Source organism: Amia ocellicauda, chromosome 17 (genome assembly GCF_036373705.1).
Source record: "Amia ocellicauda isolate fAmiCal2 chromosome 17, fAmiCal2.hap1, whole genome shotgun sequence".
NCBI lineage: Eukaryota > Metazoa > Chordata > Actinopteri > Amiiformes > Amiidae > Amia > Amia ocellicauda.
The window spans coordinates 14,414,707-14,430,448 of NC_089866.1; the positions used below are offsets into that span (position 1 = coordinate 14,414,707).

At 49.5% G+C, this 15,742-nt stretch overlaps 1 protein-coding gene across 1 annotated transcript; it reads right to left on the minus strand.

Annotated features, from left to right (window-relative positions):
- Positions 1-316: 316 nt before the first annotated feature.
- Positions 317-14,939, minus strand: sez6l (seizure related 6 homolog (mouse)-like). The gene is made up of 17 exons (XM_066688731.1): positions 14,422-14,939; positions 6,052-6,522; positions 5,786-5,916; positions 5,290-5,485; positions 4,747-4,932; positions 4,368-4,545; positions 3,972-4,138; positions 3,515-3,709; positions 3,233-3,371; positions 2,758-2,954; positions 2,368-2,562; positions 2,049-2,240; positions 1,645-1,839; positions 1,518-1,553; positions 1,269-1,380; positions 1,075-1,180; positions 317-890 (listed from the first exon to the last, which is right to left on the minus strand). The coding sequence occupies exons 1-17, from the start codon at positions 14,507-14,509 to the stop codon at positions 861-863; spliced, it is 2,814 nt and encodes a 937-aa protein (XP_066544828.1). The 5' UTR covers positions 14,510-14,939; the 3' UTR covers positions 317-860.
- Positions 14,940-15,742: the final 803 nt, after the last annotated feature.

Consider the following 15,742-nt stretch of genomic DNA (forward strand, 5'->3'; position numbering starts at 1 on the left):
TACCATTTATTTAGGGAAATTAGTAGCGTTCCTTTGTTTTTCTTATGAAAATGTACAATACTCGGCATAAAACATCACATATACATCAAAATAAATATTTTGTTTAATTTCTTCTTTTCGCTCGTTCCTTGTTTCTGTTGGTTGGGTGACGAGTCGCGTGGGAACAGAACCTACAATCTAACGATGCCTATAAAGGCCGGGCTGCACTGCAGAGCTGCACTGACTGGCGGACACACACGTCTGACACATGGACACTCTAACAGACTGACAGACACACTCACACATAAGTCTGTGTGTACCTGTTCCCATCTCTCTCTCTCTCTCTGTCCCTCAGTGTCTATCTGTCTGTTTCTCAATTCCATTCTGTGTGTCTCTCAGTATGTGTGTCTTACTGTCTGTTTTTCTCTCACTGGCTGTTTCTGTAGGGGACTCTAAGTGTTTGTGCATTGTATGTGTGTGTGGTGTGTGTGTCTGTGTGTGTGTGGTGTGTGTGTCTGTGTGCATCTTCTCTTCCTTTATTTACACAATATCTCCATCCTTCTCTCCTCCTCTCCAGGTCTGTCTCTGAGATCAGACTGGGGAGGGAGGGTATTCCTCTCCTTCCTTCCCTCTCTCTCACCTCCCTTTCCCTTCCTCCCTCTCTCTCTCCCCTACACTCTCTTTCCCTCTCTCTCTTCCTCCCCTCCCCTTCTCTCCCTCCCGCTGTCTCTGGCTCAGTCTGTAGTTGCTCTGCACACTGGGGGGCAGCTTCAGACCCTGGCATGGTAGGGGAAGGGGGAGGGGGCACGCAGAGGGGTGGGAGGTGTATTTACAGTCAGTTGGGGAAGAGGGGGCGAGGGGGGCACAGATGAGAGGGGGCCTCATATTGACACCTCATACTCCCGTGTGTCCTGAGGGAGAGAGAGAGAGAGAGAGAGAGAGAGGGGGGGGGGTTATGGTTAGGCTCACACAGAGATAGAGCGAAGAAGATAGAGCAAGAAAGACAGTCGAGAGAGGCAAAGAGACAAAGAGAAAGACAGAGAGAGTGAGAGAAAGAGATTCCCCCCGTCCCTCCATCCCCCCATCCCCACTCACCCCTCCGGTCTCGTAGGTGGGGTTGTCGAACTCCGTCTCCACGGTGATCTGGCTGTAGGGGTGCGTGTACATCAGCGGCAGGCGCAGGTTCGAGTGGTAACGGCACCTGCAGGCACAAGGTCACAGGGTCATAAGGGTATGTGCCATGAGAGTGTACAGGTGTGTGTGTGTGTCAGGGTGAGAGGGGCACTTACCGGGTGATATACACATAGGCCCCCCCCAGCAGCACTGACAGCAGCAGCACCAGGATGAAGACGGCCAGCGCAGTGCCCCCCCCCTCCACCGAGGAGTCAGCCGCCTCTGCCACTGAGAGAGAGAAAGAGAGACGTGGAGAGAGGGAGCCAAAGAGGGAGTAGGGGTGAGAGGGAGGGACAGTATAAGTCCAACTGACAGAAAGACACACAGACACAAAGGTTGATAGACCCACAGGCAGACAGACTCACCCTCCAAGGCGTGGTTGTCAAAGCAGTCCTGATTTGCTGTGAAACAACAAAATAGCAGCAGCCAGTCAGACCTCTACCAACATCCCTCAGTTCAAATGAAATTAAATTAAATTAGCCTTAGCCTCACCTCGGCAGAGTGGCAGTGGCCCACTCCAATAGGAGGGGTTCCCCAGTATGCACTTGATGGCAATCTCTCCAATCAGCTCGTAGCCCTGGTAGCACATGAAGGTGAGAGACTCCCCAGGCAGGTAGAGCCGCTTGTACAGGATTTGGTAGCCGTTCTCTGGCAGGCCAGGATTCTCACAGGACACCGACTCCTCCACTGGGACAGAGAGAGAGAGAGAAAGAGGGAGGAAGGGTGAAGGAGAGAGAGAGGAAGATTGAGAGGGGTCTTTGTGTTTCTCTGTGTCTCAGTCGCTGTGTCTCAGTCTCTCTGTCTCATTGTCTCTCTGTCTCTCCGTCTCCGTGTCTATGTGCCTGTTATTAGTCTGTCAGTCCGTCAGTCCCTCTGTGCGTGCGTTTCAGACTCACAGACACAGTGTGGCAGGCGTGAGGTCCACACCGGGGTGCCGGGCTCACGACCGTAGCAGGTGAGGATGGCACCGCCTTGCAGGATGAAGCCAGGGCTACAGGTGTACTGAATGGTCGTCCCCACCAGCAGCTTAGAGTCCGAGAGAGTGCGGGTCGAGTGCTCCACATGGCCCGGGTCTGAGCAGTACATTACTGACAGGGCGGGAGGGGGCAGAGCGGGTGGATCAAAATTAGGTCTAGCAGTGCATTCTAATACACTCCCATTTCCCCCCCACCTCTTCCCTCCCGCTCCCACCCTCCTCCTCTCCCTCTCTCTCACTCTTCTCGCAGAAGGGGGGCAGGCTGCTCCAGGTAAGGTCCCACTGACAGAGCAGAGTCTCCCGGCCCACCAGGTCGTACCCCGGGTCGCACTGGTAGGTGATGCGGGCCCCTCGGACCAGCGCCGCGTGGGACGTCGTCTTCCAGCCATTCTGGATCTCAGGCAGGTCGGAGCATGAGTCGTTCCGGGACACCTCTGACAGCACAGCGGGTCAGAACAGTGCTACAGCACTATAGTACAGCACTACAGCACAGTATAACACAATACGGCACAGCACTACAGTACAGTGCTTTAGAGCACAGCGCAGTACAGTGCAACATAGAACAGCACTACAGTACAGTATAACACAGTATAGTACAGCACAACACTCCCTCCCAGTCTCTCCCTCACCCATGTAGTTGATGACAAAGCCCTCTCCCCTGCCCAGTAGCAGTCCCGGTGGCTGGGAGTGGAAGTGTACGGTGAGGTCAGGGCTGGAGGAGGCCAGTTTGAAGGGGATGGCCCCACCCACGTACTGCCCCAGCACCCGCGTGGTGCCCTCGTCCCCATCCAGCACCGTCACCATGTCACTGTCGCTGAGGTTGAGCCTGAGACGAGGACGAGGGAAAGAGAGAGGGGAGAGGAAGAGAGCTTGTACTTGTAATTTATCAGCGTAATAAATACAATAAAATAAATCAATAAATAATAATAAATAAAGAGAGCAAGGGCCTCTCATTGGTACAGTGCAGTATAGAAGTAGTGCAGTGTAGTGCAGCAGTAGTGCAGTGCATTGCCGTGTGTGTGAGGCAGTTGTGTAGCAGTTAATTGTCCTGCAGTTGTCCGGTGTGTGGTGCAGTGTGCAGACGGGCCAACAAGGGGCGCTCACAGCTGCACGTCCAGTAGGATGCGCTTGTCCTCAGCCACGTGGATGCGCCAGCTGCAGTCCTCCCCCTCCCCGTATGGGTCCGGCCAGTTCGGGGACAGGATCACTCCCCCCGGCCCCGACAGGTCCCCCCCACACAGTGCTGAGTGGAGGGGAGCAAGAGAGTTAGAAAGAGAGAGAGAGGGTGGGGGGAAGAGAGAAGGGTGATAATAATAGACAGGGCTGAGACAGGAGAGTCGGTCAGTCAGTGTTCCAGGGTCAGTGTATGGGTGGGTCAGTGCGTACCCTTGCATAGTGGCTCGGTGTCATTCCAATAGGGGTCTCGGTCGTTGACGCACTCGATTACGGGGGGGCCCTGCTCCAGGGAGTGACCAGGCGCACAACTGAACTGCACTACCGCGCCCACACCGTAGCTGGGGTCAGAGGTCGAGAAGTTCCCGTTCTGCAGGTAGGGTTCGTAGCAGTGACCTCGCTCGAACGCTGGGGGCGAGATTTTAGATTAGCCAAATCAAGTAAATACACTTTTAATTCAAATAGTTTTCTTTAAACAAAAATAAAATTATAAATAATAAGAAAGGTAAATGCAGAGAGAGACAGATAACGAGTCAGATAAAGACAGAGAAATAGAGCGATAGAGAGACATAAAGAAAGAGTGAGAGAGCCATTAAAAAAATAAACACACAGACGAGACAGTGTGGTTTAGTGCAGTTCCCCTAGCGGCCTGGGGGATACTGTGGCTCACCCTCGTATCGGATGTTGAAGGTCCCGGGGGGGTGCTGGAGGTCAGAGGTGAACTGGACCCGCACGGCCGGGCCCTCGCTGATCACCCCCTCGAAGGGGATGGGCCCCCCCCGGCCCGAGTCAAACAGAACCACAGAGCTGGAGTCCAGACCACTCCATAGCACCAGCCTGAAAGGGTGGGGGAGAGGAGAGGGGTGGAATGTGGAGGAAAGAGGGGGGAATCAAGTGTCAGTAGAGACCCACACACAGACACTGCTGACAGTAAACTGCAGCACAGTTACAGCACAGCCACAGGACACCTGCATCCCTCTCCCCTTCCCTCTCTGCTCTCTCTCTCCCCTTCCCTCTCCCTCTCTGTCTTCCCTCTGTGGTCCCTCTCCCCCTCTCTCTTGCTCACCTCTCTGTGGGCCCCAGGGCCAGTCTCTCCAGATGCAGGTGCAGTCTCTGGGCGGGGGGGGCCTCCAGGGTCCAGGAGCAGCTGAGGGAGGAGCTGTCCAGACCAGGGGGGCTGAGGGGGGGCGAGGGGGCGAGCACACGGCCCACCGACGCGTTTCTCACCGCACCTCCACACAGTGCTTCACATCGGAGGGAGGGAAAGAGAGAGTAAGAGGGACATAGAAATTTTCAGTACAATAGAGCACACAATACAGCATACAGTACACTACAGTGCAGTACAGTACAGTAAAGTGTAGTATAGTGTAATACCATACACTACAGTACAATACAGTGCACTACAGTACCCCAGCCTTGCCACAGGGGACGCTGTGCTCTCTCACCACGGCAGCTGGGCTCATGCTGGCTCCAGTGGGGGCGTGAGGCGTTGAGGCAGGTGAGGGCTGATGCCCCCTGCAAGTGGTATCCCAGGTGACAGCGAAACTGGGCAGTGCCGCCCGCATGCAGGTCCAACACAGACACGTCCCCGTGGTGAGGGCGCCGCGGCAAGGCACAGCTCAGCCTGAAAACTGACACGCAGACAAGAGACATAAACACACATTAGAGTTCACGCTTGTTTCGGGTCAGATAGCTTAGTGCTGTGTTGTACAGATGAGTCTGTTATATAGTCTTTTACTACTGTGTTATATAGTATTTTATAGCTGTCTTAAATAGTGTTCTACAGTGTTCTATAGATGTGTTATATAGTGTTGTATAGCTGTGTTATATATTTTTCTATAGCAGTGTTATATAGTGTTCTACAGCTTTGTTATATAGTGCTGTATAGCTGTGTTATATATTGTTTTATAGCTGTGTTATATAATTTTGTATAGCTGTGTTATATAGTGTTATACAGCTGTGTGTATCATTATTTGTCTCACACTCACTCTGGTAGTGCAGCTGGAAGGTGCCCACCCACCCCTCTGGGAAGGTGCGGAAGAACACAGAGATGGTATTGGTAGGGCTGCGGATCACTTGACCCTCCACCAGAAGTGTCTCATTGGCTAGGACAAGCCAGGCCCCGCCCTCATCCTCTCCCCTGATTGACAGCTGCTCTCCCTCTGACAGATTGACACTCTTCACCTGCAGAGGATGACAGAGAGACACTGAGTCACGGAGAGACACAGAGAGACACAGAGAGGCACTGAGACACACAGAGAGACCCTGAGACACAGTGAGTCACTGAAGCACAGAGAGACATTGAGAGACACTGAGAGACACAGAGAGGCACTGAGACACACAGAGACAGACCCAAAGAGACACAGAGACAGACTAGAATGATAAATAGGCAAACACACGTAAGACACACAGAGACATGCGGAGACACACAGATGCACACGGAAGCCCAGGGAGACAGAGACACACACACACACTCAAACATACCTGCAGCTCCACTCCATAGCCAGTGTACACAGTTACAGTGTAGGTGCACTGTAGGAAGCCTCCCATGGGCAGGGGGGGGTCATCAGACGAATCAATGTATCCCTCGGGGTCTGAGACACTCACACTGCAGCCTATTGGGGAGAGAGATGGGGGGAGGGAGAGTCAATATAACATTGATTGACTGTGTTGACTGATTCATAGTCAGACACACACACGCATACACAGACACACAAACACACACATCTTCCTCTCCCCCCTGTCCTGACCTGGGCCAGTGGTAGGGTCTGAGATGGTTGTTGTGGTGACCATAGTGGAGGTGATTGGTGGGGGGCCCTCCTCGGCCCCGGGGGTCAGCGTGGGTGTGGGGGGAGGCTGGGCAGGGCTGCCTGTGTGTGGGAGGGTCTCTGTGGTGACCTCCCTGAGCTCAGGCAGGGAGGCGAGGGACGGGGAGGGCGAGTGGGGCGAGGGGGAGGGTGAGGGCGGTTCATGGGGGGGTCGCAGCCTCTTGCGGGCAGCGGACAGGGCCCCCCCCCGTCGCCCCGCTTCTGCCAGGATACGTCGAGGGGTGAGGTTGTCAGGCAGTGCGCTGGGCAGCACTGCCCCCCCCTGGGCCAGCAGAAAGTCTCTCTCCGCCAGCACTGACTGCAGCAACCCCCCTGGCACCCCCGCCCGGCCCAGGACCCCTTCCCCAGGGGGAGAGGGATGCGAGGAGAGGGGAGGGGGCTCGGAGACATCACCTGAGAGGGAAAGGGAGTAGGGTTGGGCAGGGAGGGAGAAGAGGGAGAGAAAGAGAGAGCGAGAGAGAGAGAAAGAGAGATAGAAAGAGAGAGAGATTAGTATCAGTCAGAAACGTCAGTATTACACAGAAACCTCAGAGAGAAACGACACTCAGCCCAGCATACTGATCACCTGCAGATCCACACACAGCCCAGCGCACACCTGCTGCATCAGCTTGTACAGCTAAGACACACACACACACACACACACACACAGATAGAGACACACCTCATACAGACGCACACACACACTCCTGGTCTGCTGTTCTCCTCCTCTCACTCTCTCTCTCTCTCCCTTTCTGCACAATCCTCCGAAACCTTCCTTCCTATACCCATCTCTCTCCTCACTTCTCTCTGTCCTTCTCTCTCCTCCCCCCTCTCTCTTCTTCCACCTTCTCTTCCCCATGCGCTCTCTCTCCTCATGAATGTGTAAGGCAGTGTGTATATATGACAGGTTTCATTACTCTTCTCCTCTCTCTCTCTCTCTCTCTCTCTTTCTCTCTCTCTCTCCCTCCATCTGCAACCCCCCCCCCCATCCTTCCTCTCTCCTTGCCCCTCCCTCCTCTTTCCCATTGCTGTGTAGTGTGCTGTGTGTATTACAGGACTGATATTGTGTGTCTTTCTGACCCAGTTGCTAAAATAAGCAGAGGAGAGGAGAGGAAAGGAGAGAAGAGGAGAGGAGAGGAGGGGGATATTAAGCTCTCTCTACACAATATGGATGTGTGTGTCTGCTTGTGTACACTGTGTGTGTGTACTATATGTGTATGCTGTGTGTGTGTTTATACTGTGTGTGTGTGCCTCTCAGCTCCTGGTTGTGTATAAGGCACTTTGATCAAAATCATATTCTCCCTCTCTCTCTCTCTCTCTCTCTCTCTCTCTCTGTCCTGACTTTCAATTGAAATTCAAGGAGGGTTTTATCAGCAGGATAGAGTCTGGTGTTTTGTCAAGGCTGTTAGAAACACATTGACAATGACAGGGATCAGCACAGCACAGGAGTACACAGCACAACACCCCCCAGCCCTCCCACCACCACCCAACCCCCACCTCCCCGTCTCTCCCTCTCCCTCTCCCTCCCATCTCTCCCTCTCCCTCTCCCTCCCATCTCTCCTGCCCTCTCTCCCTCTCAAATTCATTCTCCTGTCATTCCATGTCACATTTTCATTCTCTCTGACAACCTCTATTGCTCTTTCTCTCTCTCTTCTTTTTCTTCTGTTAACTACACTGAACCATGATCACTGTACACATACATGCTGAACACCGTACATACACTGAACACTGCATACACAAGGAACACATATGGACACACAGAGACAAAGACACACCTACACACTATATTACACACATGTACTCAGACACACAGGCAGTTGAGCAGCTACAAAACTCCTCTTGCTGAAACACACGGCTCTCCCCCCCCGCACACACCCACTCTCACACCCACTCAAACACACCATCCACAGCAATTAGCACCATTAACACAATTAGAACCAAGAGTGACTCATTAGCACCACTAATAATCACACAGTCGTTCAGTGAGACACCATGGGAGAGAGGAATAGAGCAAGTGAGAAAGAGAGAGAAAGAGTGAGAGACAGAGAGAGAGAGAGAGAGAGTGTGTATGTCAGTGTGTTGTGATTTTCTCTAATTGGAAAAACAGCAAAACATCTTCATGCCTCAGGCAGCAAGACTCAATTACCCTCTGTCTGTTTCTCTGTCTCTCTCTCTCCTTAATTTCATCCTTTTCCATCTCTCTCTCTGCCTTCCTTGTCTCTATGACTTTATCTGTCCACTGTGTGTCTCTGCGTCTTATGTCTGTCCACCGTGTGTCTCTATCATATGTCTGGTCACTGTGAGGGGAGGGCTAGCCTCCAATCTTCCACCAATTGCCAACACAACGCTGACAGCTCCCAGTGTCAATAGCACAGGGCAGCCAGCCAGCCAGAGCACTGACACAACAGTGAAAGAGAGCGGGGGGAGGGTTGGGAGACAAGAATCATCAAAAGTCATTTTGTTCCATGTTCCATTGAAGTAGGTTTGACACACACACTCATTTTATCATTAGAATACATTTCAGTCTTACAGTTTTTATTAATATTATAGCTCTTGTTACAGAGGCTGGAAATTAACAGGGCTGGTGTGTGTGTGTGTGGGGGGGGGAACCGGAGCTGTCTGTCGCAATGCCAACCCGCCGCCTGCACAAAGCGCCGAGTGTCCTCAAGGCTTCATTAGCTGAGGATCCCTTTGTCCGTCGGCGGGTGAACCGGAGCAGGAACGAAGAGGACAGGGCAGCGGGGCCTCTACTGTGCTTAACCCCTGCCTGCCTGGACTGATATTTGTGAAATAATATTACAGCCATGTCTGCTTTCGTTGTATTAGCATGGAGACTGGGCTTGATCCGTCATTTTATTTTTCCTTCAAGAGGCAACGTGAATACAAAGAGACTTTCATGCCTGTATTGCATGTCGTTGTGGAGCCAAAGAAGTGCTGTTACTAAGAGAGAGAGAGCAGCACAGTAAATCACAGCCTACCACAAGGCCAGAGAACAACCATGTCTCCTCACCAGCACCAACAACACAGCACACCAGCCCTGTAAATGTGTGGACATACATGTACAATAGCTGTACACCTGTAAATTCTTTAAAGCGATTTAACTTTTATTTTGTTATTATATTTATTCTGTTATCTTTCCTGTATCTGTAAATGCTTTGGCAACACTTGTGTAAACTTGCCATGCCAATAAAGCTAGTTTTGTGTTTGAATTTCAGAGCGAGGAAGAGAGACAGACAGATCATCGGTCCATTGTGATAAGAAGAAAAAGAAAAAGTCCAGATCACAATCAGCAAGACAGGATCACAAAGCTTCCCTCTTCCTATTTGAAATGCAATCCTCTCTCTCTCTCTCTCTCTCTCTCTCTCTATCAATTCAATTCAATTAATTGTGCTTTATTGGCATGCCATATATAAGGTATTGCCAGAGTATTTACAGAAGGAGACAAAAATTATCAATAGAAACAGAAATAATAATAATGTTAGAGGGGGAATAAACAAAACAAACAAAAAAATATATACATGTATATACGTTTATATAATACATGAACAGAAACATGGAAAAATGAATAGATACAAAAATGAATTACAATTTACACTTCTGAAATGAAAGTTACATCACACACTACACTGCACTGCAAACACACTACACCATACACACACTACACTGCACACACAGCACAACACAGAGCACAGACTACACTGGGCTGCACACACACACTGCGTCTCTCTCTCTCAATTTCAGGTTCACTGTGAAATGCTTCGTTGGCATGACAGGTCAGGGCAGTGCTGTCAAGAATCTATAACATCCCATAATACACAAGAGCAAAATAGTCCTCCCTGTCTCTCCATATCTCCACGTCTACCCGTCTCTCTCTCTTCATCTCCCTCCCTCCCTCGCTCCCTCCCTGGCCCAGCGCTGTCTGAACTCATCACTTCACCTCACACCATCTGAAGAATCTCCACACAAGCACACATACACACACAGCCCTGCAATGGCAGCCCGCTCGCCGGCTGTGTGTCAGCAGCAACACAAATGCACTCTGGGATTGTTTTTTACTTTGGGGTGTAGTTTCTGCTGCTGCAAGGTCAAAAGTCAAACATTGAAATTGAACTGTTTTAGAGGGTGATTTGTCTCAGAATTATAAGGACAGTGTCTCCAATCTCCCTCCCTCTCTCTGTTGCAAAAAACTAATCCTTTTAAAATAATAATAGTAATTCCTTCTGTATTGATGTGTGCATTTGTGTGTATTATTGTGTGTGTGTACATGTTTTGTCTGTAACATCATGTCTGACCCAATAAGATTCATCACTGTCACTTAGTGACCTCATTCTGCAGGCCTGGATACCAGAGGGAGAGAGGGAGAGAGAGTGAGGGAAAGTACCAGAGATTCTGAGAAAATAGACAAAAAGAGAGATAGAAGGAGAGAGAGAGAGTGAGGGAAAGTACCAGAGATTCTGAGAAATTAGACAAAAAGAGAGATAGAAGGAGAGAGAGAGAGCATGTGGGAGGGAAAGAGAGAGGGAGGGGGAAGGGAAGGAAAGGGGAGGGGAGGGGGGAGTGGAGAGAGAGGGAGAGGGTGAGAGGGAGGGAATGCAAGAGGGAGAGAGAGAATAAGATAATTTGGATCAATAAAGAATAAATAAATAATAACTTGTTAATTGTACAAATGTAACACCTGCTAAAGAGGCCTGACAGTGTACCTGCAACTAGTGACGAGTGTCAGATTCTCAGAGGACTCCCGAATATATTTCTACTGATACAATAAATCTGCACTGTGAATTACTGATCTGTGGGACTGGCACTGTGAAATCGTTAAAAGCATGTGAAGTGAATTTTAATGTGACTGGATTTGTCTCCGATAATACCAGTTACATGATCAAGGCACACAACGACATTATTCAAGGTTTACTGCCAAATTCAATACATTTGACGTGTAATGCCCACATACTAGCCCTTGCCAGCAATATCTGTGCAAAACATTTTCCGAAAGCATACAAGCTGGTTGCAACCACTACAAATATGTCTACATTGCCCAAGCATAAAAATATTTTTTAAAGACCACCAGACAGAAGAAATTAAACAAGAAGGCAGTTCTTTACCATAAGGTTGCCACCTGAGCCACAGATAATACAATGGAGCATTTGATATTCTGCTGCTGAATATCATCCCTTTTCAAGCAAGTTTTGTGGAAAATTAAATGCACAATTCACAGTGTTATACTTTGGACGTGTACAAAGTTTAACATCATTTTACATGAAAGCGGTAGAAACTGTTTTCCAAAAAAGTTTAAAGAGAGGGCAATTGATACCAATTCTGTAGATGGTGAAATAAATATTTCTTATAGCTTTTTACAGAGTGATGTCAATCTCTGACAGAAGGCAGGTGATCAAATTGTTTCGGGAATCAGTGCTGTTTTGTTTCACTAATGATGTACTCCTACTAGTAAATTAAAACAATTAAATGATTTACACATTGTAACAAATCATTTTAAATAAAACCTATTAGTAATAGGGATGCATGCACCTTTAAGTCAATCAATCAATCAATCAATCATTTTTAATTTAGCACCCTTTCCAGGGTAGCCACAGAGTGCTTTACAGATTGAAAATAAGCGGACAAATAAACCATTATTAGGTGAGGAGGAACCCCTCCAGTCAGACAGGCAGATAAATAAATGTTTGTAGCTGCTCTAAATTAATGCATCTTAATATTCCTTAATAAAAAGTCAAATTTAGATGATTAAAGGAATCGTTAGATAATTAAATCAGTGATTGGTTTAAGCAGACTAGGTAGCCACCTTGAGCTGGGAGGAATGAATTGCAGCCTTAGAAAGCAGGTCACTTAAATCGCAGGGCCCTACTGATAACACTTTTCAGCTGCCTTGCACGACACTACATCACTTGGGTTCTTTATTTGTATATTAAAGGGGTTATGATGTATTAGGGCAGGGGTGTCCAACCCTGGTCCTGAAGAGCCCCAATCCACTTAATCTTATAGGTCACCCTAAATCACCAATTTCTACATACTGGGAACAAAAGTGAGCTATTAAGCAATTAAGCAAGTCAACCAAGTGGATTCTTCCCTCAGGAGGTTGCACGTATTCAGATAATTGGACAATAGTTTCTAATGGACTGAATTTACCACCTACTTCATTCATCACAATGAAATATTTCCAGGTGCTTATAAATTGGAGATACAACGGTGACCTCTAAAACCTGCTCGATAGGGGCTTTCTAGGACCAGGGTTGGACACCCCTGAGACCACTGCAAATTTTTTCTTAAATCAGCATCTCTACATGTATGGCAGCCATTCCATTCCATTCATATTTGTATTTGGAATTTGGGAGAAATATTGTCAGTAGTTTATAGAATAAAACAAAAATGTTAATTTTACCCAAACACATACCTATAAATAGTAAAACCAGAGAAACTGATAATTCTGCAGTGGTCTCTTCATTTTGTCCAGAACTGTATTTGTAATTGTCAGTTCAGATCAGATTTCAGACACTTTCAATCCTTAACATTGTTTATTATTCTTATTCTTATTGTTAGCAGCAGCTAAATAAACTACAATACTGCTGTAAGTACAATAAGTTCCTGCACACGTCGCTTGTACAGAGTTGGTGTAGTACAAACACAGGGATACAGAGCTCGCTGGCAGCAGCAGGTGATTCTGAAAACCTCCAGCACACATACATTTCTCACATCACAGCACATATCAGTTACACGGTGACTCTGTGTTATTTCCCACCAGTAATGTAGCTACTGCAGGAGTACCACTGCATAGGCTACACTGATAGTAACACACACACTATCACGGACACTGACCTGCCTGGTATTACACTACCGCTGCACTGCCACTGATGCATATTGCTGCTGCTACTACTGCTTAGACTAACCCACAAGCTATAACTGATACTAATAATAGGATATAGGCTATGCTGTGAAAACGGTTTCAGTAGCCCTGGGTCTGTTTCCACTGTGTGACCAGTAGAGCCGCGCCAGGAACTCCTTCAGTGCAGAGTCTGACTGGACTCCGTGCTGAGTAAAGCCGTGTCCCTGGACTGTCACCGCCCGACACAACTCTTTTACTTTACTCCCAAGGCAGGACAGGTCGTTTCTGGCACTGTCCTGCTGTGTCCAGTCAGCTGTGGGACAGTGTCCACCGTGTCACAGACGCTGCCGAGCCTATGTGTTGAGAGAAGGAGAGCCCTGGGCCCCACAGCCCGCACACAGCTGGAGAGAGAGGCCCTCAGCACTGCAATCTGTGCACACCTGTACAGCTTCTCTGCTCTGATACAATACTTACAGCAACAACAATAGTACTGTTATTACTACTGCTTTCCTACTCACTGGATCACTAATTGACTGTTTGACGGACACTGGCAGAATAAATATAAATAAATACAGTAAATGCTGCTGCAGCACTCGGGCCGCCACAGGGTCGTTAGGGCGCATTTACGCTCTGCACGCCGTCAGCTCACCCACACACACTGCGCTGGCGACGGAAGACGAGAGACACTAATTACTATTCTTCCTCTGCTTCTTCTTCTTATCTATTGTATATAACCTATGTATAAACTGCTTTATTGCTAGTGCGCCCTTTTCTCCGCTGTTTGTCCGCTGTCGAATTGCAGACCGAAAGCGAGATAAAAGCTTATTTATAAATGATTGTTTTAATTGTGTGTGTGTGTGTGTGTGAGAGAGAGAGAGAGAGAGACTGCAGTGACGAGTCGGGCGGCTGCGGATCGGTCGGCTACACCGCTTACACTGACTCGCTAAATCGACCAGTCCCCTCACACACACACACACACACACGCACACACACACACAAGCACACACACACACACACAGACACACACAAGCACACACACACAAGCACACACACACACACACACACTCATCACAAGCGCGCAAGCAGTTCCATTCCTAGGTGGACATTCTGGAATGCAGTGACAGCAACACCCTCTCTCCCGCAGCGCCGTTTGTTCTCTCCCCAGGTTCTCCCGACGTGCCTGCGGGGATGCAGTGCCTCGAAGCCGGACTCAGCAGCTTTCAGTTCCCCCTCCCTCCCGTCCTCCGTCCGTGCGCCCCGGGCTGTCCTCTCGCCTGCACCACGCACACTCACACACACAGACTCACACAGCGCGTCTGGCTGCAGCCCGGAAAACGGGCAGATCTCGATACAATTGTTAAAAACACAACACAATCCACTACAACAACATCCGTCAGTGAAGACCGGAACACTTAACACAGACCCACTCCCGCAGCTCGTACTCCAGAACCGTTCCCAGAACCCAGCCGCCTGCCTACCTTGGGCCAGCCCGAGTCCCCACAGCATCCCAAACCCGAAGAGGGCTCTCAGCGCCCCGCAGTGGGCCAAGCTTACAAGCGCCACCATTGACTTATTGAGGTCCGGTCCGGTTCAGTGCAGTTAAGTGTAGTGTCCTGCAGTGTAGAGTAATGTAGTTTAGTCCAGTCCAGTTCAGGCAAGCTGGGGGTCAGGCTTGAATGCGGTGCAGTCCAGTTGTAATCCAAGCCGAACCGCACACGGGGAGTTCACGGTGGGGGTAGCGGGACGGGCTGCGATCTTTGGCCGCTCCGGCGCAGCGGTACCCGGCGGAGGCGCTGCGGTGAGTCGCTGCCTGTTCAGAGCGCTGTCCGCCTCACGTCTGTCATCGCTCGCCTCGACTGAGCTTCACTGCAGCAGAGTGCGACTCTCCCTCTCTCTCTCTTTCTCTCTCCCTCCCTCCCTCTCTCTCTTTCTTTCTCTCTCAGACACAGACACGCACACGCTCACTCAGTCGCTGTATCCCTCCCTCTCTCTTTCTGTCTCTTTCTCTCAGACAGGCAGAGATATTTAAAGACGCATGGATCTTACAGTGAAGACGGATTTGTGTGTGTGTGTGTGTGTGTGTGTGTGTGTCAGTGGTGTATCAAATACAAACATACACACACACACACACAAACAAAATTGTCTGCCCAGCCCTGGTAGTTGTGTGGGGGGGTAGTATAGTAGTCCACAGGGACAGTGTCAGTGTGAATTAGGGCATTTTGATGTCGAGAGTATCCCACATGTGCTCAATGAATAAGGTGTGGGGCAGTGGGTGTATGTGAGCAGAGGAGGGGTTGTGATTGGCCAGTTCAAGAGAAGCAGTGTGAGGCAGAATTCGAGTAAGAGAGAGAGATACAGAGAGAGAGAGAAGGGGGATACAGAGAGGGAGGGAGGGAGGGGGGAGTAGAGAGAGAGAGATACATAGAGAGACAGGCTGACACCACCAGATGTGGAAGCCCAGAGAGGACAGAGTGTGTGGGTAGTATGAGCAGCGGTAAGTGGAGGACGAGGTGCATTTCCTGCTGCTCTGCCCCAAATACACAATCATCAGGGATGCCTACTCCCTCAGACTCGCAGGCCCGATCCCTGAACTCAGCTCACCAAGCAAGGACAAAACAGACCGGCCATCCTGTCATGGGACCCTTCAGACAGCAGAGACAGCAGCACAATACCTCACCACCTGCCACACACTGAGAGACTGAGGACTCTGGGGCCATGACGATGTGTGTACTGATACAACAATTTGATGTAAAATGACTCTATACTATAATTTCTGTATTGATTGTTCCCATTGCCCTG

Coding starts and splice junctions, on each gene's coding strand:
- sez6l (XM_066688731.1), bottom strand. CDS start 14,509: ATGGTGGCGCTTGTAAGCTTGGCCCACTGCGGGGCGCTGAGAGCCCTC. Junction 3,710..3,971: donor CTTCAACATCCGATACGAGG/GTGAGCCACAGT, acceptor TCTCGCCCCCAG/CGTTCGAGCGAGGTCACTGC. Junction 1,181..1,268: donor GCCTATGTGTATATCACCCG/GTAAGTGCCCCT, acceptor TTGTGCCTGCAG/GTGCCGTTACCACTCGAACC.